At 39.7% G+C, this 27,452-nt stretch overlaps 1 protein-coding gene across 2 annotated transcripts; it reads right to left on the bottom strand.

Annotated features, from left to right (window-relative positions):
• Nucleotides 1-4,743: 4,743 nt before the first annotated feature.
• On the bottom strand, nucleotides 4,744-27,349 carry cerk (ceramide kinase). 2 transcript variants are annotated; one of them, XM_027151456.2, is made up of 13 exons: nucleotides 26,996-27,349; nucleotides 19,080-19,211; nucleotides 18,727-18,849; nucleotides 18,167-18,292; nucleotides 17,406-17,472; nucleotides 15,239-15,384; nucleotides 13,492-13,566; nucleotides 12,922-13,074; nucleotides 12,697-12,802; nucleotides 12,441-12,511; nucleotides 10,428-10,633; nucleotides 9,201-9,424; nucleotides 4,744-6,669 (listed from the first exon to the last, which is right to left on the bottom strand). In XM_027151456.2, the coding sequence occupies exons 1-13, from the start codon at nucleotides 27,144-27,146 to the stop codon at nucleotides 6,582-6,584; spliced, it is 1,668 nt and encodes a 555-aa protein (XP_027007257.2). In that variant the 5' UTR covers nucleotides 27,147-27,349; the 3' UTR covers nucleotides 4,744-6,581. The 2 variants fall into 2 exon arrangements, with proteins under 2 accessions (XP_027007257.2, XP_027007256.2); XM_027151455.2 differs by having other exon boundaries at nucleotides 19,080-19,214; nucleotides 26,996-27,347.
• Between the last annotated feature and the right edge of the window lie 103 nt (nucleotides 27,350-27,452).

The raw sequence follows: 27,452 nt of genomic DNA on the forward strand, positions 1-27,452 counted from the left end.
TCCAGGCATATAGTGGTAGAGAGACAGAGAGACACAGAAAGACACAGTGAGAGAGACAGAGAGAGACAGACAGAGAGACACAGAGAAAGAGAGAGAGAGAGAGAGAGAGAGAGAGAGAGAGAGAGAGAGAGAGAGAGAGAGAGAGAGAGAGAGGAGTTCTCTAAGAAGAGTGAGTTAAGAAAAGGCATTATACCATGTGGGGGAGCTGTAGGACCAATTTACAGTCTTCCTCTTAACCAGCAACAGATTTAACAGATCGGAACGGAAGATTCAGGGACACATTCGTTTTCTGCTCCCCCTCTCTTCCCCCACACCCTACTCCTCTCTCCTCTATGCCATCTCTTGGACAGTCAGGCAGCATTGCTTCATTGCGCAGTAAAGAGGAATGGGACAGGGCCTCAGCTTTGTGTGTGAGGCCTGCAGAAATGTGTCTCCTTTCTCTTCGTGTCTCGCGAAGAGATAAGATGTCTGCCAGGGGCATGTCAGTTTAACCCCAACAGATAAGGACAATATTCATTCCTCTTTGTTGGGCTGTGTATACCTAGAGCTCTTTCTCTGACGCAGTGACCTGTGCAGCCCGATGATGACCGCCAGAGCAGAGAAGTGTGACAGCGAGTGTCACTGCAGGAGGGACTGATGGGTAATCACAACCTCTCAGTACAAAGACGCAGAAGCTCCAAGTTAAAGATTAGCAGAGTCGAAGATTTGCAGAGATTTCTGCAGATTATACATAGAATTCTTCGTGTAATTGGAATAGATGTGGTTATGCAACTGATGGCAACTAATAGAAATAGCAGTTGCCAGTTTGTAGCTATACTCATTTGCAATTTTATTAGGTACACCCACTCATAACTGACCTTTTTACATATTACATTTCAGCCCATCTGTTATGCGGTTTGTCAGCCTATAGCCTGTCCTTCACATGAAAGGAAGCACCACTGAGCAGATTTTTTTTATTCTTATTTGAGTGAGAGAGCATTCTAAGCACATGGCAATGATCGCAACACAGTAGTGTGTTAATCTGCAACGTGTGATACGAACGTAGAAGCTTCAAATATATACAAATAAAATGCCAAACGAGGCTAGGTGAGCCCACTTACATGTAGCTCAGTGTGAAATACTTTGGGATGCTAAATAGCCTTTAGTACTAAATGCATGCAGTTTAATTTAATCCCATATTCTCCTTTATAAACATGGGGTAGAATTTCCCACCTGTCCAGTCCTCAGTGTGGGTTTTTCTGCACATGTGGAATTTCACATTGGTTTCCTCAAGCGATTTATTTGCAAAACGTGAGGTAACAGAACTCTAAGTGATCTAGCAAGTGAAAAGGAACAGAAAAGGTCCTAGACAATATAGACACCACAGTGCTCCAAGTGCTAACAGTGCTCTAAAAACAACAGTAGAAAGGAGCATTGTATTCTTACCAGTTCAGTGATGGCATGAGACAATCTTATCGTAATGTGTTCAACCGCACAACAGACATTTTGCTCATAACACCGGGTACAGTACAGTACCTCCCTTTTAGCTTTCATATAACAAAAATGACAAAATCCTTTTCATGTGACTAATAACATTTATACCATTTGATTACTAATTGCTGAAAGTGAGATAAAAGGGAGAAAATACAGCAAGCATGATAATTCATAAAATAAAATAAATTTTAAAAAAACTTTCACATTAAATTTTACTAAAAAAGAGGCAGAGGTGCTGGATCTATATGAATAAGTTATAGAGCTTTCACTATCCATTTTCACTAAAACATACCTGTAGGTGAAATTGTTACACTTAAATGGCCCTAGGTGTGTGTGTATATGCACGCAGTGCCCTGTGATAAACTCGGGTCCCATCTTGGATGTATCATCACCTCTATTCAGATAAATGAAGAATGAATGTCTTTAAATACACACACACACACACACACACACACACACACACACACACACACACACACACACACACACAGACACTAGTGAATATCTATCTCAACTGACAGACTGTTCCATTTAAACTAAATGACATCTAAAACCATGCAAAACACAGACCATGTGCTGCTGGCAAACTTACTCCAAATGCACCATTTTAAACACAACCTTGTTTTCAGTCAATTAAACTTGCTTTGAACCAAATCTCATTGGGGTGGCCAGAAAGTTAGCAAATGCAATATGGTTAATGGCATCATTTAGCAGAGAACGGCAGCGTGGGCACTGGATGCAAGAGTGCTTCAGAAGGGCCTACTAAAGGGAAGAGAAAGAGAAACATTACAAAGTGTAATTACTTTAAGCACCATTAGGGATGCAATAACTTGGAGGGGGAAACAAAGTCCAGCTCTGTCACACAACGTGAATTGGAAGTAGCGAAAGTAATAGTCCTTTTTATCTCTGTCCGTTTCAGATTAAGCAAGCTGGGATAAAATCGAAGCCTGTTATCTTTCAGGTTCCACTGCTATTGTTGTGATGGAGCTACTATGACTGCAGGAGAATCATCTTCTGCCTGGTTGAAGGCAAAGAATCATATCCTTGCCAGATCATATAGTATAGTCCTTTGCATTGTAGTTGTACATTTGTCGACTGCTGGCCTGAGACAGCAGTTTGTGCGTGAAAATTAATCCTTTGACTGAATGAAGCCGGTATAAAAAGATTCAGACACTGAACATATGACGTTCATAACACCATATCTGTGTACTGCCAAGAACAGGCTTAGCTTTGTAATTGATGACCTTTTCAAACAAGTTGTGTGACAGACAAAATAATTAAACTGTTAATTTCTAAATGAACTTGAAATACATTATGACAAATCCTGGCCACCTTCTTTGCACATTTGGTGGATGGCTTGACTTGTCATGGAGGAAGGACAGCTGGTAGCTTTTGGGTCATGAAAAAAGTTTAGGAGAACTCCGTACAGCAGGGACATGGGGGAATGGGACCGCTGCAATCAATAGCAGTTGACCGTTATGGTCTGCATATTTATTCTCACCTGTAACGGGTCACAGCAGCTCCTTCCTTCCAGATCATCACCTCTTGTATTTCAAACCAGTTAGCTCAACAATCGGAGTGCAAGCCATGATGGATAGCATTTTCGCAAATGGCTCCTTTTCACAGATTTTAATGTAAAATTGAGAGGTGAAAGCCACCCACAGACACAGCGTTGTATAAAACCTGCATCGACAACGACTCCTCTTTTCTTAATGCCTACCCTTGTTCCTGCAGCTCAGCTGGAGTGATGCCTGGGTAAAAGCCTTGGATGAGGCTCAGGTGAGCATTTGAAGGCCAGGATAGACCAAAAAGCATTCAATCTCAGCCGAGCTGCTTCTGCACAGCTACTTAAAAGTGGAAGCGAAGGTGCCACTGTAATCACACTTGCAATGAGTTGTCTCCAGTTATTTGAGTGCTCACAGACAGCTGTTTGTTGGTTTTGTCTCTATAACATCTCTGGAAAAGGGGCCAAGAATGAGAAAGTGGGCCTCAGCGGGACGCCACCCACAGTCCCCGGTCTCAGAATAAATCAATAAGGACATGGCGACGCGCAAGCGAGAAAGGGAGGAGATGGAATTTACTCGGTCGACGATAGATGGGAAAATTACCTTGCTTCAATTGCCATGTGGGACCTGATAGCAAACCTAATGTACGGTCTGTACAGAAACGGTAAGCGAGGCAGAGAATAAGAGCAAAATATCTTCCCCATCGCAGCACATGAGCAGAAAGGGAGTGAATGAAGAAAATATTTGAAGAATATATTTGAATGAAGAATATATTGGGTCTCTACCAAAATTTTTATGCAACAAACCCATGAAGTTGCTTCATTTGTTCATTTTGCCACAAATCACATTTGTCCTGATGGGCTTTGTGGAGCATCCACCATTATTGAAAGCTCTTAAAGTTAATAAGGAAACATTGATTGCTTTCCAGTAGCACATTCCTACCAACATTCCATGTGAACTGGGTTAAAATCAAGATATATACCATGATGTTTGCACTAAATGAAAGAGGGCGGAATCACAATGAATGCACCAATAAGTATGAAAAAAGCAATCCATTGCTAGATCTAATAATTAGTGTTACGGTGATTAAAAATGGTCTGATGATCCAGATAAATACCTCACTGACAGGGAGCAACAGATACAAGCTGTTATCTTGTTTTTAGCTCTAAATCATTTCTGACACAAGGAATAAAATGACAGTTTGACAGATGGGAAAGATTAGAAAAGGCCCAAGACCACGTAATTATTCCCAGAGGAATGTACAGCCAGGGCTGTTACATACAATGAAAAAACTAATTCATTGTATTTTTTTCCTTAAATGCCCCCTCAAAAAAAGGCTTGCCAGTAATAGATGTTACTGGAGGTTAAAGCGCTTTGCTGAAGGTCACTGAAAAAGTGGCTCAGAAGTGAAAATGACAAGGACGTTCGAACTTGTGGCCCCATTGCCAACACCTCTGCTGACCCATGGTTGAACCACTACTTGTTACTCGGAGATAAATCACCCTGGATGCATGAATGCTATAAGGGAAGCAGTGGTCAACCTTGAAACAGGATTTCTTGTAAAATCTCCAGAGCTTATCCTTCAGTACAACTCAATGTAGCTTTTCTCTTGCTATCTCTGGTTCCATCAATTTTGTCAAGTCCCAAGGAGACTGCGGTCATCAGCACTTTAAGCAAGACTGACAGGCTTTCAGCGGATAAAACGCAGTTCACAGTTTTTCTTCCATTTGTCTCTTGCATATCTGACTCACCACATCACCACATGTATTTTTTGAAGTACTTTATTAAGGTTTTTTTTTTGTAACACACATTATCTTGTACATTTCAGGTCATACATCATTCCATACGTTATCTCGAAGCCTGCGAGATGAACATCATGCTTTTCAGTCATGCCTGAGACTTTATTATCTAGGCAACAGAATCTAGGCAGCATTAATATCTAGGCAGCATATCTACGGAAAGGGTTGCTTTGCTCACAGTGACCACTACTGAGGTTGCAGGGGCTATACTTGTGTGGGTCGTGGCTGTTGATGATGCTGTAATGTACGGCAAATGGGCTCGTCACAACTGCCAGCACTGGACCATAAATTAGCAACAGTCGCGGTATTGAAAGCCAGGGCGAGAGAAGATGGTAGTGATATTTACGAGGGGGCCGAAGAGGATTTTGAATTATGTTTCTGGTGCTGATGAAGTTTGATCTCAGGGCTGTCTGCATGCTCGAATAGGAGGTTTGTTGACACAGTGGTTGAAGCATATGGGCATGTAAGTGTTTGATTGGCCGTGAACCAGGCTGCCAAACACAGCAGCTGTCAGATGGCTGCTGTTTTGTACACACACACCCACACTCACTGAGGACAGTTCATGGCCTGACATTGCCTGCTATGTCATCACACACTACAGCATCTCGTCTTTACTTGAATTATACAACTTGTGGAGTAAAATGAATAATTTGCCAGATCTTCGGTATAAGGAAACCTTCTCTGACCTCGAGCACAGCACCACCTCAAGCTTCTCAAACATTCACAGAGAGCAGATACTGCAAAGAGGCTATTTTAAAGTCTCCTGATGGTGGAAGAACACAGCCTTGGAGTATATTAAACATTCAGCAGAAGACAACAAAACAGGAAGCCCTATGGCTATTTTACAGAAGTAAGACGGAGAGAAACGAGAAATATAAGCAAAAAAAAAAGCACATAAGCAGTAAAGGGTAGAGATCATACACAGGTTGAAACCCAGAAGAATTAGGTTACTGACAAAACTACAGCAGGTTATCAACTTCATTTAGTCAGGCGATCACAATACTTTCAACTGAGGATCCAGCAACAAAACTGATCACACTAATGGGACACAGCAGGTTAAATATAGATTGATTATTTTTGGCGTAGGATTTCAGTTCCCAAAAAGCAATTGTCCTCAGTATTATGTCCAGACTATTACATCACTAACGGACTGATTGCTATCAGCTACACTGTGCCCCAGTGCTGGACTGCTACAAAACACTTACATATTACACATTTTAAGTGCTGGAGTTAACAGCTAAACATTACTTATTTAATACTTAAATATTACTCATTTCCAGAAAATAGGTAAAGTAACTAAATATATTATGTTGAATAACATAATAATAGTCTTGGGTAGTTCACTTCCAGTAAAGAAAGAATTTGCACATTGCGCTCAAACTTTGGTCTACTGCTGCCCAAAACATCAAGACCAGCTTGACAATAGAGGAAGACAGACAAGGCTCATGCTTAACAATTAAACTTCAAATATGTTGGGTGGAGTAAAAGAAATATTTAGCAAATTAGTCTCTCTAAAAGGAGGAATTTGTTTAAAAAAAAAAAAAAAAAAAAACACTTTGAGGATAAAGGTTTAAGCCATCTGAGCTTTTGCCATTGTGATTTCAGTGGTCTATTTATAGACACTTAGATATTATCTACTCAACCATGATGAATTCCAGTGAACTAATGAATCGCTGCACTTTCAACAAACTCTATAAACGGATGTTTAAGGAAACTTGTAACAGCATCCTGTTAACCCAAAAGTGACCCAAAGTATCGGGGAAGATCAAGTTCATTTTGTTTTCTGTTCCAGTGACAGGCAGCTCTATATTGCACTGAGCGCATAAGGTTCCTCAAAGACGGAGTGCTCTTCAATCCCTCTCGCAAACAGCTTGATCAACTGGCAGTGCACTCTGAAAAGACAAAGACAGAAAGACAAAGATGTGTCAAATGTCACTTTGGATAAAGAGAGCATATAAACATAGAAAAAAAAGTGGTTTAATGGATGATGAGAGAGTGGCCACAGTTTACATGGAGGTCTTGAAAAGTTCACTTGTAATGAGGCAAATAGAAACACGACGTGCCAAAACTCCTGCATAAACTGATGGCTGTTTACCAGTTTGAATCCATTACGGCACCAGCAGATGGCCGAAGTTCTCACAATACGAACTCAACGTAAATATTTATTATTTCAGTATAAGACAGTATAAGATTTAACTCATTAAAGTTGAAAAATCCTAACAGACACAAGGAAATCAGTACTGCATGTTGTGGGACAGGACAAATAAAAGCATGAATGTTCTGCAGATGTCTATAGTATACATGCAAAAGCAACTGCTACCAGAAAGAATTGTGTCTGTTCTGTCAGGCTTGAGTGAACTGGCATTTACAAAGTGAGAATTGTATTTGTGATTAGACTGACCACTGCGTTATCTGAGAAAACAAACACCATTTACAGGCATGGAGAGAAAACTAACCACTATGGCTAAAACATACAAGCTGGCACCACAGTTTATGATTATTATTAAACAATATGATGTTTTACTTGCATTAGATTCATTTGGGTTTAACCTACAGCTGTCCATGAGCACTGACCGATGCTGCACTGACTGATGATGGGCACGGGGAAGTCGTGGCCTAATGGTTAGAGAGTCTGACTCTTAACACTAAGGTTGTGGGTTCGAGTCTCGGGCCGGCTACGACTGAGGTGCCCTTGAGCAAGGCACTGAACAACTCCAACTACTCCCCGGGCGCCGCAGCATAAATGGCTGCCCATTGCTCTGGGTGTGTGTTCACAGTGTGTGTGTGTGTTTACTTTGGATGGGTTAAACGCAGAGAATTCTGAGTATGGGTCAACATACTTAGCTGTATGTCATGTCATTTCACTTTTAGTATTCTTAAAGTGCACTAATCACCTTTACTTTGCCTTTCTGAATTGCTCCTGTATGAAAATTGCATTAAAGGCTAAACCCAGCTGGTCAGTGAACTGTTTCCGCACTTCCCTAAATGCTATTAAAGCAGCTAGCAGATTTATCGATTCATTGCTAACATGCCACCTACAGTTTTTAAACGGTGCCAAGAAAACAACTGAATTCCCTTCAGAGATTTATTAGAGGAACATGTAATACATAACATTAACCAAATATTTATTAAACCACACAGACTGTTTTCTGGTACTAAGGATTTTTGCATTATTGACAGCAGAGAGCTTTTCTCTCTCTCTCTCTCTCTCTCTCTTTTTTACTGCAACACATTATATATATTATAAATTTAGATTGGATTGGACTATTTAATTAAGAACATCCAACTTAAAGTCTCAGTTTCAGCCTAGTCCATTTTGCTGTGCCATCAGATGCAAAGGCAGCAAACTGAAACGGTGTGCATTGTCTGTGCAACTTTGGAAAGGTTAGGATTTCATTTCCTCTACCTGCGCAAGACGAGGCATGCTTAGCACCCAGGTGAGACGTAACCCTCTCTTACACAGCATTGCTCATCTCTGCAGTTCATTTGCTGAATCATTCAAAGAACAACTAGTGAGGAGGAAAAGTCAATAAATGAATGGGCCTAAATTTTAATTAAATGGGAGTGAGCTTTTAACAGTGGAAAGGCCAGTAATTATAGGACATTAGACAGTTAGGCATCGCTGATGCGACAAATGGAGTGTGAAATAAATGTTGCATTCAGGAAAGACATCATTGCACTTAAAGATTTTCCAGTGATAATAAAGTGCTTTCTGTTATCTAAATAATTGGGTTTTTTTTTTTTAACAGTGCAATGTCCATGCGGTTTATCTCTCAAGCACAATGTGGTTGTAATATTCCACTGGAAGTGGCCTGTGCCAGCTAACTGATTTACTTATCAGTTTACTTTACTTTACTGATTTATATGAGCTTCAACAGTGCACTTGAGGTCATTTGGATGGCAAAATTTGACAGTGAAGTAGCAGTTCATTACTTTTCCTTACATATACATTTATCAGGTACATCTACATGTAGATTCACTCGAAAAATTCAGTTAGTGTCTGTAGCCTGTCTGATGTCATGGACAATATCTCAGCCACCTTTATACTTCAAATAATGGAAACTGCTGAGCAGAGATTAATTGTGTGAGGCGTATTCACTGACGTGGTTGTGTGTGTGTGTGTGTGTGTGTGTGTGTGTAAGTGTGGGGCACTGATACACATGTATAAGGCAGATATTTAAAACCCTGTATTCTAAGTAAACACACACAACTTGCTGGTACACCTGGTTCAGAAACTGTAACTATAAATAATCCTCATGTTTGTTCTGCATCCACTGAAGTCTGACCTTATACATATAGATGGACTCAGTTTAATAACTTACAAACCAATGACCCAGTTTCTCCAATTGCAAGTTAAATATGTACATTACTTTACTACAGTGTATTAATTACATAATTAGTACTAATTACTGTCACTTGATACCTGACTTGAATGGCAGCATGAGGCAGGATTTCTCCATCACAGTTCCAGCTGCTGTGCACCAGGCTGCAGTTGCATGCCGGATGTTGTCTGCATATCCGGCTGAAGAAGCGTTTACGACCTGAGCCATCAGCTTCCCGCAGATCCAGCTCAGAGTCGGTCTCCTCGTACTTGGGTGTGAAGCGGAACTGGCGCACCCGGTATACCTCGACAAACGGGTAGTCAAACTGCAACACAAACACATGCTGTCTTAGGAGCCATTGTCTCTGCTCTGATGCTATAGGAGCTGCCTGTTTCCTATTTAGTCAGAGTTAAATCTGCCAACTTTATTTCAGGAAGAATCGCTGCACAATGTCTACATTTAGCAGCATCTTAAAAGAATAATATTATGGTTGTGACTTTTTGACAGTATTCGAGCAAATATTTAGCTAAGAGATAATTAGTGGGTCTGATCATCTTACTCACAGACAAAGTTGTTTTACTATAAGTGCCAGCACTGCAGTTCAATAATTGTAACGAATCACAGAGGTGTGAACCAGAACTGTTTGGATTTGATCCCTGAATGTGGAAAGATTACTAATGAGCAGGTGGGCTTCTGCTGAACATCACTGACACTTCTAAGAAACATGGAAATGTAACCAGAGTGAACTGAAGTGAACCCTTTGTAACAAACAGCTGTGTCCAACTAACCAAATTTTGCTGTCGGTAGGGTGAGTCACCCATTTGACACAAGCGTGCCTGAAAAAAGGGAACCAGGATTAGCAACCACACAAGGCAGGGGCTGGAAAGTTTCCCTCAATTACCTTTGAGATAAATCTAATATTTCTGCCTTGTTGGTTTTATGGCTCATAAATCTAATGAAAAACTCGGAGCATTCATCTAGTCATATTAGAGGCTTTCTGAACCTGAACTGCTCCCTGGCAGAGAGATATATAATTTCTGGGTTTAATGTGAGCGCAATAGAAAATGTAAAAGTCTTGTTTATAGAGCACTGAATTTGGCATTAGGGCTTGGACAGTGGAACCTCATTCTTGTGTGTTGTAATAGTGCAGGATAATGAAGTGGACAAAGTCAAGCTAAAACCAAATAAGGAATAAGACAATGAGTCATGCTGTTATATGGAAATAACCGATGACAGTGCTGCGGACTGCTGTTACTGTTTCCACCCCGATTACTTTTTTATAATAGCAACTCCCGATGATCACAATGCCACTGTGTTTCAGCATGTACCTGGTCATCTTTGTTGGTGTGACGTAGCAGATGGCGTAGGAAGTCAAATCGTGAACACCTGCGCACGAGGATGAGGTCGGCTGTGCCGTCGGCCAAGTGAGCAGAAGGAGACAGGCCTTTAGGGCTGCGAGGACAAGCACAGCTCATACATGCAGCATTGATTGCCAAAAACTTTCCCCTGATAACCTGCCACACTCCTTTTGTATCTGAAATGGAAATCACACATCTATAGTTAGGAAACCTTGTATATACGGCGATTGAAATCTCAGTTAGAATGAAAAAGATGGGAGAACTTTTTTACTTGGAAGAAATGTTGTGCTTTAGTGTAGTTCCACATGAAGACCATAGGAACACAAATGAACCAGAGCTGCACTTAAGATATTGCTCCAATGTTTGAATGCTGAATAAAACTGCACAAGACCAGCATTTGGCAAAGCCATTATCTCATGTGTATTTTACTACACCCTTTGTTTCGGGTCACATGTGTAGTTTTGAATTCAAGTTACAATATCATGTTTTAATTATTAAAAATTAGACATTATAGAGGAATCAATGTTTTTTTTTCCAGTATAGAAAAACAGACAGATTTATGTCTATGCATAGACCTTGGACTGAGGTTAGGTTTTAAAAATAAAATTCTCCAAATCTGATGTCCTGGGCCCTAAGAAGCTCTTCGGCCCGTTGGGAAACAGCCATACATGGCAAGTGCTTTACATTTTACTGCGATTCTAGATTAGTGATTAAGTACACTTAACTATCCCAGCACACACATACTCACACACTCCCCTCTATCACCCTTCTCCCTTTTGGATTGCTTTCGCTATCAAGTCTAGCCATGCCCAAAATACAATAACAGACCTGGAGGTCTCTGCACGTGTCTCTGTAAACAGCACTTATCAGTAAGTCACAGCTTCATTACAGACTGGTCTGTCTGTTTACTGTCTGTTGTTCAGAGCTGAAACAGATAATAATCCATGAGAAGTTTGAGTATGCATGTACAGAGAGAGAGAGAGTGTGAGTTTCTGGAAATAATCGGTGCAGGAACAGATGGGAAGGCTGCATATCATTAGTGGAGAATATATTTGTTCAGCCACTGTAGGTGGTAGTGTGGGAATAATCAGAGCAGGGAGAGAACATCCACTGCCCCTGACTCCATGTTCATTTAAATCCCTGTCATCTTATTTTAGAGATTAGTATGTTAATGATAACTACTAGGTGGAACTTGTGATCGACTGTAAACAAATGAACAACAGGCTTTTGATTTTACGGTCAATCCGATAAAGTTTCAGTAATGCTTATTTTCTTTAAATTTGTGTGCATGCTGAGAAACCAGCCAAAAAGCCCAGCTACATTTAGTGACACCCACATAAATGGCATATACATTTAGGCCTATTCTTATTGATTTCCATGTATCTAATTGACCCAAATGTATTCAGTGAGGTCATGGTTCTCAGCAGGTCAAACTTAGCACATGATATCATATTTGAACAGGTTTGTGTCCTTTCCAGTGAAGGTAAATCATAAGGTTAAAGCTTACAGTTTATAGACAGTCCCATGCTTCTAACTTTGTGGCAACAGTTAGGAGAAAAACCACATATGCTAACAACGGTCAGGTGTACACATGGCATATATTGACGTACGTCAAGTAATTCAGTGTATAAATGTGCTCAAGTCCTGTTTATCATAACTACGGAATAAAACAGAACTGCTGACTTGTTTACTCATATTATTTGTGCCTGAGCAAAAATGATGAAGACTGCATGTAGTTTGTATTTATGCCTAGCATAAGGCATAAGGCACAGAGAAGGTCTGTTTAAACAGCATGAACCTGCAGTGATAGTTAAAGACATTTGAAACCACAGATGTTAGACACCCTGTGCTAATCAGCTTGGGTTTTTAAATGAGCTGGATGCAAGCAAAGTGTCAAAGCAGCAATCAAGTGCTTAAAAACTATCATTTTGCCTCATTTAAGATTCATTTTACTAGGTACCAGTATAAAGCTTGGATTCTCACCGGTATCTGAGACGCTTTCCTCATCTTTGGAACCCTGCTTGTCAGCTGAAGGCAGACTGCAGATATTACACCTAACAAAAGAACAAGTCGTTATCTATTAAGTCTGGAATCAGACAGCAATGAACACCAAGATGATTCGAGTGCATCTGTTCCTGCTAAGCAAACATGCAGACTGCTTGAGGTGTGTTTGTGCTCATTTGAGTTTGAGATGACACGATTAATAAAGCCATTAACTGATGAACATGGTAAATCTCACCCAGATCGGCACTGCAGCTTGTCTCGCGGAGTTCCTACGTTCTCATCAGCAGGAAGGAAAGTGATTGTCCCTTCATAGTAGCGATGTGACAGAAACGTTTTAACACCTGCCACAAACCAACAGGATTCCCGTTGAAAATGACAGCAATTGTAAGAATGATGGCAGTAAGAGTAACTTTTGCTTCCCCCCCTTATTTCAGTGTGTTATTATGGAGGTCTTGCTGACCTGAGATGTCATAGCGAGCTGGGCCCATCCAACGCTTCCTCTCGCTGTCAGTCAGTACATCACCATAGAAACCGTAACCAAGCAGCGAGACCGAGTAGCGGAGAAAGGTATTGTTATGGTGGATGGAGCAGACATCCATTGGCTGGGAATCTCCTGGAAATAGTAGGGATATGGTGGACAAGACACACACATGGCTTTCATTATTTCATTATTCTCTGCTCTACTTCCAGTTAAAAATAAAAAGCTCACAGAAAATTTTACACTGTGAATGATCCAAGACTGTCAGAAAGCGATCTATAATGACAGATATTTAAACAATTTCAAAACTGCTGTCTTGCAAGTATTTGTTACAGGGATGCATAAACTCCACCCTACAGCTATAATAAGTATGGGTGTGCATGCATGCATGGTATGTAGTTTAACTGCTACATCTTTATCTACCCCTTACACAGCAAAGAAAGACCTTTCAAAGAAATATTCCTTACTTGTTAATTATCGGAGTTGGACAGCATGCAAACATATGCGACACACTTGTGTTATCAGTTGTATTTCACAGACATGCACACTCACCCACGACGATATGCAGAGCTGAGGTCACGGGGTCGTTGGAGCCGACCGTTGCATAGCATATGCAGTCAGTTGAACCTAGTTCACAAAACACATTTCACAGGTCAGGGCTTTGTCACGTAAATGTAAAAATATTAAAATCAGAATCTCTCTCTTTCTCTCTCACACACACACACCTTCCCACTGAGCAATTTAGATGCTGGGACGATCCACCTAGCAAAATGTTGGCCGAATATTAGATACGCCTGAGGTTTTTCTGTTCAGGCTTCTGTGTAAGCAAAAAATAACTTTCCCCACTGTCTTTGTGCCGAGAACAATTTAGCTGACTCACAGAGGCGTGGAGGAGAATACTATTAGCAGCAAGGCACTGCTTTTTACAGAGATGAGATTTCAGACTTCATCCTTCTTCTCTCACTCTACCCAGTAATGAAATTCTTCTGTCTCAAATAGCTAATATAAAACCCAGTGAGAGGAGCGGTAAGCACAGAGCTCATGCCGGCAGAAATACAACCAGGCTGGTTCTTTCAACAATGAAGAAAGAACGAGCGCAGTTGAGAAGTGAGGAAAGTAAGAAGATGGACAAGGGAGAGCAAAAAGGGAGGAGAAAAAAGGCATAGGTAAAAAGTAATTAAAAAAATTAAAAAGACTGGAAAATAGGTCTGAAGGGAGCTGTGATTAAACTGGTATCTAATCCAGGGGGTATTCCTGATTCGTAGATAGGATCTGGATTGACTGTGATTCTGACAACAAGGATAAAGCTGTTACTAATGATGAATGAATGCATGTACAAAAAGAAGGGGGAAAAAAACAAAATTGGATTAACGAAAGAGCTGAAGAAAACCATTTTGTTATGATGTAAGGTCAAAATTTGAGCCAGAAACATTCATTCATTCATCTTCCCTTCAACCAGGGTTAAGGCTGGATAGGTATGTAAGGCAGAAATACGCAACAGATGTGACTCTGGTTAACTGTGGCTTACTGTTCAGACACTGCTCACATCTAAGGAAACTCGAGCTTTAACAGTCTACCTAATTACATTTTTGAACAGACAAAACTGTAAAAGACCGAGAACACCAATGTGAAACTCGACCCAGGCGGTAACTGAGGTCCCTGCGGCAACACCAGTACACCACCCTTCTATTAGTATAGAAAAATCATACTGTTTGTTTAAGCTTCTGCACCTGAACAACAGAGTGTAGCGAAACAGAATGTTTCTATAAATACTGATAAAGCTAGGTTACTGCTATCTTTATCTTAAAATATGATTTTAAGCTGTGTACATTTCCACACTCTGGTGAACAGCACTCTACAGCTCCAAGGCCATTGCATTAATCCTTGTTAAAACTGTGTTATCAAGACTAATGGGCCCTGAGCAAAATAAGGCAAAGCCAGGATGCAAACAAAAAAGCTTTTTTCCCACTACAGTAGGAGTTGCTTTGAATCACCCTGTATTTGTGTTATCGGAGTTATACGAGTTGCATCGAGACTGACTGTTTTCTTAGCGTAGTGACTTGAAAAGCGCCTGCTCTTTGTTAACACAGCGCACCATAAACATCTGATTTATGTGGGAAACATACACGTTATAGCTGTGGAATTTATGATGATGCAGAACATAGCTACATAGAATGTACACTTTATGCCTCCCAGGCAGGCTATCAGTATCAGAAGAGGCCTCTAGTTTTGTGATAGGACAAATCCAAAGCTGTTTTCTCTAGACACATTTATATGCTCTACAGTGTGAAGAACTCACCTGCAGGAATGATCCCGATACGAAGGCTGCAAGGTACCAGAGTCTCATCTGAAAGGTTCTGGTCTACTCCAGAGTCGCACTGCGTCCGGGAGATTAGGCCGTGTATGATCTCACTGAACATGCCGTCTCCTCCAACACAAACCACTCTGTAGATTCAACAACACTGATGTTTTATCCCATGGCATTTTAGGTCACATCATAACTCTCAAATCAAACTTTTTTTTTAGTTACAGAGAAAAAACGCTTGTTTCTCGGTTTAGTTTCTTGTTCTGTTTGGATCGAAATGCATGTTCACATTTCACTAAACCAACTAATTCACACGCATTTATAGTATTTAGACAGGTGTACGTTTTCTACTTAGATTAAAGGAGACCTAAAGCACATAGTGTAATATGGCAGCAGCTCATTTCATTCAAATTAATGAAATAAATTCTTTGCTTAAATGTTGGCAAAATTTAACATGTATTGGTGCATTGTTAAAAGCAAATGATCCACATATAGGTATGAGGTCAGGTCCCAGAACCTTCTGCTCTTCTTATATCACAGCAATTTTCCATGCCCAAAATGATGAGGGAAAAAAACCCCACAGCTTGTCATGTTACTGAGAAACTGCACAGAGAAAAGCTGTGTGACTTTGGAAACTCTGGCACTTTCTCATTAAGGGAAAATGAGAGTGGTAGGACACTAGAGACCACTGTCATAAATGCTAAAGTAAATGCCTCCACGCCGTATACGTGATTGCTCACATTTGAAGTGACCACTTTCAAATTGTGTTACTTTTCAGCACTGTTAAATTCTTCATTGTTATTTCTTAAGTGTCGAAGCAGAAACTACAGTTTCTACTACATTTCTTGGATGTAGAACCGGGATAATGAGTGCTATTTGCTGAAGTGCTGAAATAAAATCCTGATCCACAAACGGTGATTCCGCTCAGAAACACTTGGCTTCTGGTCTTGTGGTGATGAATGCAGCATACTGAAGTCATCAAGGCTTGTTGTTGTCCAGAGCCATGGGCATAAGTCCCCCCCCAACCGAGGGTTGTCTCCACCCTCCCCCATTTTTTTTTTTAATATCGCACTCTCTATTGTGAAAAATATATGTATGTATACCTAAATAATTGTGTATTGTGTAAGAATTGAAAAAACTGCATTTAGAAACAGTGGAGTCCCCCCTCCTCTTCCTCACAGTGGTTTGACCCACTGCCTGCTTTCCCAGTTCATCTCACCTACTCTGCACACACGACTCAGTTAATGTTAAACTCCATTAAATAGGGTATTTTATTCACTTTAAATAAAGCGATTCTCTTTAATGTAGTTGATGTAGATTAATTCATAAATTTGTTGCGGCACAAATGCTGATTACCGATGTAATTTACCATGAATCTGCTATATTCGCGATTAAAATATGACTTATCTGGTTAACGTTAGCTTGTTTACAATAGCTTGTTACACAGTGCACTGTAACTAACACACCAAAGCCGTTTCCCCATGCATTGTTTTATTTGGGACGACTCGGCATAATGTTAACTTAACATTAACTGCCACAATTAGCATAATGTTTAGCTCTGCATTTACTAAATGAGCACTGTGCTACGTCCGAACTGACCTCACTGTATTTTTTGTATAATCAATTTCTAATAAAATTTTAAAACTTTATTAATAACTTGTTTTTATTGTTGTGATTATTTTTTTTATGATAGTTTTACTTTCTTTATGTAAAGCACTTTGAATTACCATTGTGTATGAAATGTGCTACTGTATAAATAAACTTGCCTTGCAGTGTAATAGACTAGATAAAATGACGGAGAAAAGGAAAATTTGAACCTGAGAAAAACTTTGAAAATAACCATAGTGATGCAGTTTCCATGCTACAATAATAATGATAAAAGCAGTGTTTCACTGTATTTGACTGTATTATTTGTGTGCCCCCCCCCCTTCAAAAATTGCTCATGAGAAATTTTATATTTATTGTCCCCACCTACTATTAAATGAAATTTATGCCCATGTCCATAGCAGGTTCTCACTGTTGCCAAACAACGCTGCAGTGCCAGCCGACTGATATGTGCTTAAATGATAATCTAGTCTTTGCTGTGGAAGGGCAAATTCCTCACTGGGCAAATTAAGAGCTGCCACATCACCCACAGTGATCTCGGCTAACAGCAACTCACCCGTCGTATTTCTTTAGCTCAGCCTCCGTTTTCAAGTGATCCCTGGCATGATTCGCCCACTCTGTAACTATAGAAACAAATGCAAAGTTATTGTGAGCGGTGAGGGGTAACAGCAGCAAGGACTAAATCTGCAAGTTATATTGCTACTTCACTAGTGGTTTTGAGGGGTACGATTAATCCTGCTACATCAAGTGAAAAGTCAAAGCTGCTGCTGCTAAAGAAAAAAAACTACATTTCAAAACAAGATGTACTCAGTCAGGACTGATGGGAGACTGTAAAATACATATGTCCTAAAAACAGATGGTTCACAGAAAGCCTCTTGTGGTGATGGTGATTATGTGACTATAGACGCAAAAACAGATGCATAGAGCTTATTTAAACTAGCTTGGCTTCTCTAATGATTCTGTTGTTTGTAAAATGCCAACATGATAAAAGCACACTTCATTAATAGACCTTATACAGTTATATATGATTGTGGGCTGTCAGTATTCCATTCACCATTTTTGCAGCCTAAGTTGGGGGATTTGGAAGGGGGTGGGGGACTGGGGGGTGGGGGGGTTCCTGATGAATAATCCTCTCATGTTTACCAACTATCAGAGCTCCCATTATCATTATCCTGCCTGATGGATAAACCTGTAAACAAAATCATATCCTTGGGAACACTTGGCAGTTACGGCTATTTGCCCACAAATATCTTTTTGCGGAAAGCGAACGCTCATTTTTTATTCAAATGTTAATGTAGACGGCTGATGGGCGCTCACCAATCACGTCGGTGGAAATAGAGGCACGGGAAAAAATTGGGGCTACTTTCTGCTCATAAATCCTTTTCCCTTGGTGTTTTCCTCCATAGGGATTTATGTAGACCAGCAAGCGCTTCGGTCGGATAGCTGCAAATAAGAAAATGGGGAGAAATACCTGGCTTAATTTGCTGCAAAACAGAATCCATTGTCTAAAATACAACTTCATTGTTTTTTTAAACGATCAACCTTAATCAATCATGATAAACATTCTTTGACTTTTTAGATAGGATGACCTGATCTCCAGGCACTGACTGTGTTCCTGATTAAGTGTGTTTTGAATTCTGGATTAATGACTAAATGTTTTTAACTCCTGTGTTATGTATTCTAATCCTTTATGAAAATATGTACGTATATGCATAAGCGTGCAAGAGCATGTGATTCAGAAAATAATTCATCGCTACAGTGGTATATATGTACACACTATATACACATAGTATTTCCAGGAATACATCAAAAAAGAAGCAAAAAGCAGCGTAATCATTAGTCTAGGTCAGTTGCACAAAAGAACATTAAGGACATACTCAATAGTGAGAGTTGCTCCCTGATGGCTTGGACCCATTGCAGACACAGTGTCCTATCAGTGCAATGGAGGGTGACTTCACTGCACCGCCAGCGGTGTTTCTGAGTTCTCTCCACATAGGACACTACAGAGAGAAGGACAAAATAGCTTAAACATGTGCAGTCCGGCTGTACAGTGTGATAAACACTGTAACACACAATTACAAGGCAATCTTTCAAGTCATCCATGTATTTCTGTATAGATAACCTGCCTTCTTCTTACCACTACTAGGGGGTTTGTCCTGGAATAAAATTGCACTGAGAGCCTACATATCTTAAAGCTTAACGCTTCATTATAGCACATGATCATGCATACCGGTGAAAGCGTGCTGGTTAGATTCAACTGGAGTTTGTGGAACTTTCTGCCATTTTCCTACACCTGTGCTTGCGCAATCTCCCTCTGTCTCCTGGACGGATATGATCTCACACACCGGCACGTACTGGCTGCCTGCTGAAATAATATAATACAATTAAAAATACAGCATGTGAGTAACACAATACAGATTGTTTAGTAGCAATGTATGAAACTAACAGAAATATCAGGAACAATGAAGTTCCCTTCATGTGAAAGGACCTCTTTCCACATTCTTATCAGTTTCCATCGGAAAATGTTCTATTACAGAATCTGATCAAGTTGTGATTACTTAAAATATCCATTATGGAATGTAAACAGGTCAGGCTTGTTCTAAAACAGTACAATTCGTCTTCCGTTTTTCTCCTTGTCATGACGCCAGTAAATGTCTGTAGTTCTAGTTGAATGCAAGTTTAAGCATTCTGTTTGTGATCACAATCTTTCCGGTACATGGAGTTCTGTTTGTACATTAATGTCATGACCTATGACCCATATGACTATTCTTCTAATCATCTGTTTGGAATAAGAAGCATTTCCCTGTATGGTGCACTGGGTCTGACTGAATGTGACCAATTAAAGCTGAATTTAAATGTGCCTTGTTAAAGAAGTCTCTGAACTGTTCTGTAGAGACAAAAGCTGCTCTTCCAAAGCATATTCCCTCAACTGGAGTTTGGATAGTGGTGGTCGAGAGCGCTTTTTAGCATGTCAGTACAAAAAACCCCAGGGGTGTTAGATTAAATGTACCACATTTTCAAAGTATAAACATTAAGTGAGCCCTTGTGCCCCGTGGATCAGGAGTAGTCATCCTAAAAGAAACCACTCCCGTCTGGATAGATACGTATGATTATAGGATAGATAAACTTTGTCCTGTTTTGCAGTCACGCTTCATTCCAACTAAACAAGTGGACTCGAACCATGTTTCTTCTGATAGTACATCATAGCCACCAGCGTTTCCTTTAAACGCTTAGAGAAGTTCTTCCAACAAACACCCTGAACATTTAAGGCAAACCCTCAGACAAAAATATCAAAAAAACATTTAACATTCAGGTCACATGTTTTAAATGTTTCCCCACACCGTCCTTCTAAAACAGACTGTATTGTTGATTCCAGTGTTAGAACATCCAGCCTTCAACAATCCGAACAAAGCAATAAACACGGCTTAGGGAAAGGAAATGCCTCATAACAATACTGGACATTCCACTGTAGTCTAATGGCTAATGGTTCTCCCTCCTGGGAGTTCAGCATTTTTGACCAAATTCAAAACGGTTTGATGTACTTGGTCTATATGACGCAGCAGTAATATATACTATTACAACAGATAGACATTTTCAGTAGAGAGCAAGAGAGCGAGAGGGATTTATGATCCGTACAAAGGCTCCTGACCTCAGATAATGTTTAGTGTTCTGTCTGTCGTCTAACATCAGGGACGTCTAACAGATTTGCTGGGTCATAAACTTCATTTTATGCATCTCTAATCCCATGAACAGATCCTTATCATATTACCAATTAACACAACCGTGAATAGATTTGCTGTGAAACCATGGGACAGTTCTAACATTCTGAACTTCAGGTGTGAACAGAATGAACATGAGAAACCTGTTTGTTAATTGTTTTCTTGCCAAATGTTAAGCAGGTTGTGCAAGTGTAGCAGCGTAAACACAACAGCTGTTTGACAAACAAAGACCATTTCAAAAACAAAAGTGAAAAAAGCAATTGTTCATTAGCAGTTACCTTCCACTTCTCGACTATCAAACAGTCATGAATCTTGGATGTTAAAATGGCCTGCTACAACAGAAGTGACTGGAATTCAGGGAAGAACGTTGTGGCGTTGTCTCGCCCAGTTGGCTAGCTGATATCTTAATAAAACTGATTTGTCCATCTTTGATATATAAGATGACGCGTATTCATTCTATTTATCATATTGAACTACATTATAACTCGCTATCAGCAGCCTTGATTTTTACAAGCGCTATTCTTAGTCACATTTAAAGTACTTCTTAAATATGGTATGCAGATTTAATCGTGCTTCTCTGTTCGTAGATACTAACGAACAAGTGATTGTATTTAGAGGTCCTTAACGCTGTTTTAACAAATAAAAAAAAAATCTAAATCTACACTGAGCACATACTAAACATGTTAAACAGGGGACACCTGTGTTCGTTTTGTTCATCATTGACTCAGAGTTTTCACAGCTAAAATATCAGATCAGATCAGTCCTGCATGAGGACAAAGAAGCTTCCAGATCTAATTGTTAGGAGGAGAAAAGCTGGTTATAGAAGGTTATAGAAGGATCTAAAAACATTTGAAAAAGGAAACAAAGCTTTGATCCTTCATAGGCGCCTTGAAATCCATTACAGAAGGAAGAATTATAGCATGGCCCAGACACCAACAAGGACAGGCAGCCCTTCCAAACGAAGTAAACAAGCATGAAGGGCAAGAAGACAAGATGCCAACAATGTCCCTGACAGGGTAGCAGCTCATTGCCTGAAATAGGAGAACCTGTGCTCACCTCATCAGGTCTTCACAGAGCATCACAGTGCTAACTTTATGCTCTTTATGCTTTTCAGCAAGAGGAACACGAAGATCTCATCATCACAAGAAACATGCATGAAGCCAAAGACAAGCAAATTCTTGAGGACCAAGTTTTGACTCGTGAATAAATACTGAATTGATAAGTAGTCTATTATTTTATAAATAATTCTTTCTTTTTATTAAAAAATGGTTTATTACTGAAAGACTTCAAACTGAGCAGAAAAAAGTTATTCCTAAGATATGGTGTTACAACCCAGCAGAAAAGAAAGCCTCACTGAGGACTGACTACTTTCTGAAGAGACTGGACTTCAAACAGGGAGAAAACTACTAAAGCAAATATACAACAGACCTTTGACCAGGGATCTTCAATCTTCTCTGCAAAGGGCCGGTGGGGCTGCAGGCTTTTATACCAACCAATTTGGAGGCTCACCTTGATGGCTGACTGGAGACCAAGATGAACTGATTAAACAGGTAGAATCAGTTGTGGCTCCTGCTTGGCTGGAATGAAAGCCTGCAGCCACTCTGGCCCATCGAGGAGAAGATTGAAGACCCTGGATGCTGACCTTCATCCTGTTTGAATAAACTGAAAAGGTCATCAGTTCATCTGCTGGTTACACTCAATCGCACAAATATTGCAAGAACTCAACCTCTCATTCTGGTGATATCACACTAAGGAGAATCTCAGACAGATGAATCGAAAGATTAGCCTGATTGGCAGAGGCATAAAGTTTCCACCTACAGTATATAATATAAAGCACGTTAACTATTAGTGATGTGCATAGTGATTGTAAGATCTTAAACATAATGGATAAGAATAAGAAATCGCTGTTAGCTACTTAGAAAGCTTTTTCACCATTTTCTTTTCCTGAGATGTTCGACATCATTAATTAGTCTATAAGAGATGTAGAGGAGACGGGACTAATATTCTGCTGCACCGCTCTTTTAAATAGAGACAAACTAGAGCTAAATCCCACAAGCAGTACTGCCAAATGTTGAACAGCACTCTCGGTAATGCAGGAATCGAAGTGTAAATGGTTTTCGCTATAAAAGTAAAGGAAAAAAAATAAAAAAAAATTACATTTTTATTACATATACATTTTTGCCCTTTCCTTTCCTCCTTAACTACACATTACACGGGAACAAACATTCAGTCAGTTTATCGCTCTTTCTTAAGAAGCTCCAGGGATTTGACTGTCCAAAATAAATAAATAAATAAATAAATAAATAAATAAATAAATAAATAAATAAATAAATAAATAATCTAAAATATTTATTGCCAACAGAACCTCATGTACAGAGGTGGTCTGAAAACAAGTCGGCTACGTCGGCAGTATTAAACACTGCTGCGGTTTTGTAAGAAGTCCAAGACCAGGCTTCATCACCGGAAAGATGCAAGTTGGAGCAGGAACGTCACGTGAGTGGCAGACAGATGCAGACAGCGCATGTGAGCTCATAGCTAGAAGCTTACATAAAGCATTGCCCTTCCCCGAGAGTCTTGTTTGAGCAGCCGCACATGTCGTTTGTCCAATGCATGGTGTTATCCTTGGCCAAACATTGGTTTAGCATGAAATGACCCTTTACAAATAAGGTATTTTGCACAGCCTTTTAACCTACGCTAGTTATTCTGGCAGAAGCTTTGTGTGTAAGATTAGGAGTTAGGTTACATTAAATACACAATGCCATAAGATGAATCCCTTTACAGAATATAGTTTAGTAAATTAATCCAATCAACATTTTGTAGTAGTTACTGGGACTCTTTGTGTGCATGGAAATACCTTAAGCCAACAAAAGAAGGAGCAGGAGCTATTGCAGATTATTGCTCATTTGTTATACTCCATTGGGTTTTTAGATAGCAAAGTATTTACTGCATGCAGACAGCAAGACTTGTAGCAACTAATAAGATCATTGAGATGATCTAAATCCTGGGGTATGTGCTTGTCAGTGGCCAACACTGTCCAAGGTTAAGCCATGACTCATGTTGCACAGCAGGGGTACTTGCTTACCCAACTTCAACACACAGCCTCATAGTGTTCAGCATTTTTTGGTGGAATGAAATGTGCTCAAGTTTGGTACCAACCCAAGATCACATCTTCATTTGGGTTTTGTTGGAGCTGCCCACTTTGTTTTTTCCCCATAAAAAAATAAAAATCGAATGACGTTTTTGTCTGACCAAATAAAAGGAACAAGAAATGCTGAAACGCAGAGACTCAAAAACTGAATAACTGCCATGTGACATCACCATTATACTGCCAATGACTAACATGATATAAGCGGAGGTAAAGCACATCAGCTTCAAAGCCAACTTGTTTTGTTAATAAAATTACAGGTTAGTGAAAATGTAAATGACTCCAATAGAAAATGCAAAGATGTAGAGCTGAATTGTTCTGGGAAGCGTAAGCACCCTTTACATCAGCGCTTTAGGTAATGACACTTTCTACTACAGAGGTCAATGTGAGCATAAAAGACACTTGAGGACTGACAGGACCATTAGCTAAGATGACCCATTATTGAAATATGATAGAACAATTTCTTTTCATTGCCAGCATTACATACGAGTGTGTGAAGAGGTTTCAGTGCATTCGGAAGGAAGGTCACCACTTGATTGTACAACCACATTATTGTACTTATATTTCCAAATCATCAGACAGACCACACAGTTTAGGCTGTATTTATGAGCAACACTCATGTATCCTGACACTGTACATTACTCACTTTATACCGAGCTGTGCTGCCTCTTAGGCCCTTTGTTATCATTCGTCTCATCTGATCCTATTGGGACATGGACGGGTGACACGGGTAGATGTTCACACCCGAGTTTTCAAGGTGTCTCCACTGCATCTTTAATGGCCATATAATCAAATTTCATAGCAAAACCTGCCTAAATAAAAAAATTCAAAATCAAAAACTCAAAACCATTGATTGGGATTTCCTCATCTGTCAGATGAGAATCACTTTACTAATACTCTCCTCTTACAGTAGGGCATTTTGTGAAGGACTTGTTCATCTAATTCATGTTTTATGTGCTTTATGAATCAGACATGAAGAGAGGAAAGCAAAAACTGACAGAAAATATAATCTGTTCCCCAATCAAACAGAGTGACATACAGTCAATTAGTTAATATATAAAAACACGCTTGTATTATAGCCTACATGTAATGTATGTTTCTAAAACATTTTTTCTTGTGTGCTTTCTGACAATTAATGCACTCGATGGCTTACGAGAACGATACACTGCTTTCTTTAATAGTACCACCTGAATTGTAAAAATCCACTGCAACACTGTGAAACTGTCACTGCCAGTATTACACTAGAAAAGTCCAACATGAAGACGACACTAGTTATTTCGCCACAACTTAAAAACTTGAGAGATGTTTTCTTTCTCTTCTTCATTCCCATGAACATGAAGTTCTCCTCTCTTATTTTAAAAAGACAAACAAAGCAGCTTGTCATGTTACTGGAAAAAAAAAACAGGAAAGTGCAAAGTCCTCTGTGCTGAAGACTCTCCCATCCTGAAACTTGCTGACCGTGACAGACACGGCACCCAAGACTCCTCCTATCCATTTTAAACATCTCCTAACAAAATGCTTAATTATATCAAGCACATGCTGTTCTTTTTTAAAATAGCACTTTTGTAAATATATGTTTATTATTAAGTTTAGATTATCTGCAGTTCAAATCCAAGTTGTTACTATAGAAACCACAACTTAAGATAATATAAACATGGCCGTAGACTGGTGTGCAAAATGTGAACAGATCACAGTGTGCATTTGATCGTGTTCAGGCCTGTATTGTGTGCTATCCACTTTTGATCTGATCACCTGAGACGCCTCCTAACAGCAAGTTTGAATGGGGGCCTCAGTAGTCAAAGTAATTTAACAAAAGCCAGGGACTCTACAGTATCTAGTGCAGGAAGGATGGAAACTTAATTCCAAAGCAGCACAGACTCTGGGAAAAGATATGTGTAAGCTTTGTGAGTAAAAGAAACCCAGGTAGTGCAGAGTGCAATCTTGTATTCAAGGCCACTGGGTTCATTGTGGCATTTCTATGGTGAAACCTATTATTACTAGACACATGAACAAACTTTCTTATGAACAGAGTGACTGTCGTAGAGAACAGAACGTTCTCCACAGTCAGTTTGTTTATGTATAACTACATACAAAGTATCATAACAACGTGTTTCATGTCCTGGAAAAAGATGGCTGGTGCTTTCCCAATATATCTACACACAAACATCCTACATGATGGTGTGTCATGTGGAACACGGCTAATCAAGTATTGTTCACACAGAGCCTGGAATTTACCCTGTGGTGAACATCTAAACAAAACAAAACTTATGCAAAAAACAAAACAAAAAAAAAACAACGGTGAAAAAGAGAAAAGGAAACTGCTGTGTCGCATGTTCACTATAAAAAGAGCCTGCAGGTCTTCTGGGTATTTAATTAACAGTGGAAGGCAGGAAGATAGATAATTATATAAAGTCTGAAACGGAAAAAAGGTAAAAAGATCCCTTAATCTCTTTTAAGCATTATTTATGGCACAGTTAGTAAATGAACCATGAGGACATATGACTCAATAGGTCACCTTACCCTTGAGGACAGTGAGCTCTATTTACAGGTTAGTGCATCGCTGTCCTCCTGTCCTTCTTTTTAGTCACCACGGAGGTCAGGCTTGTGTCCCAGATGACCTCTTATTGGACACATAGTGTTTATAATATGAAATAAAGCCCTGCAGTGCAACTGGATATGGAGGATAGTGATGTGGGATTGAAACACAGTCTCCCAGTCTTCCTAAGCTACTGCTTAAGTCCATGAAGGTCATACTTAATGCTCTTTAACTACTCCTGCACGCATGTTCACTGCATGTGCAAGCATGTACATATATATATATATATATATATATATATATATATATATATATATATATATATATATATATATATATATATATATATATATATATATATATATATATATACACACATATATATATACACATATATATATACACACAATAAACGCACACACACACACACACACACACAATAAACGTATATATATAAACCCAGCCACGTGCCTATGCCTTCGCCTTCGTGTTCAGACATGAGCTGATCCTAGAGCGCTCTATATTAGATTTCTGATCAAGATTACCACATGACACTCTGTTTAAACCCCATGTTAATAACATGTTAATATCATGTTAATAAGATGTTAATAACACACACACACACACACACACACACACACACACACACACACACACTTCACTTTCACACAGAGAGACACACGACGGAACCAAAACAAAGTGTACGGAGTAAAAACACTAGATTTATGTATCGGTTTAAAACGTACCAGCATTCAGAGGACCGTATCGGCGTCCAGCGGCCCGTTTGTGTGTGTTGTCCCCCCGCGGTCTCCATGACAGAGCGGCGCTGTTTAAAGTCACCTCACAGAGCGTGTTGTGGACGCTGAGCTGTGAGGACAACAACAGCTTCTGCTCCATTTCTCCCTACTGACGCTCAGCCAAGGCTCAGTTTAAACCGTAGTTATCTGAATTTCATCTCCGACACGGAGTTAATAACCTACCGGATCCCTCCGGCTCTGTTAAAGCGCTCTGTTTCCTTCCTGCTGCTCACACATAGCGGTTCTCGGTTCTCTATGAACTAAAAAAACACAGCCTGGGCTTGAGAACTCCTGCGTCATCACGCAAATCCGTTTACGTAAGCCGCGCGCGCACACTACGCACGGGAACTTCACAAAGTGTTATTTATTTATTTATTTTATTTTTTTTAAACACGTGACGTCCCAA

The sequence above is a fragment of the Tachysurus fulvidraco genome, chromosome 19 (genome assembly GCF_022655615.1).
Source record: "Tachysurus fulvidraco isolate hzauxx_2018 chromosome 19, HZAU_PFXX_2.0, whole genome shotgun sequence".
NCBI lineage: Eukaryota > Metazoa > Chordata > Actinopteri > Siluriformes > Bagridae > Tachysurus > Tachysurus fulvidraco.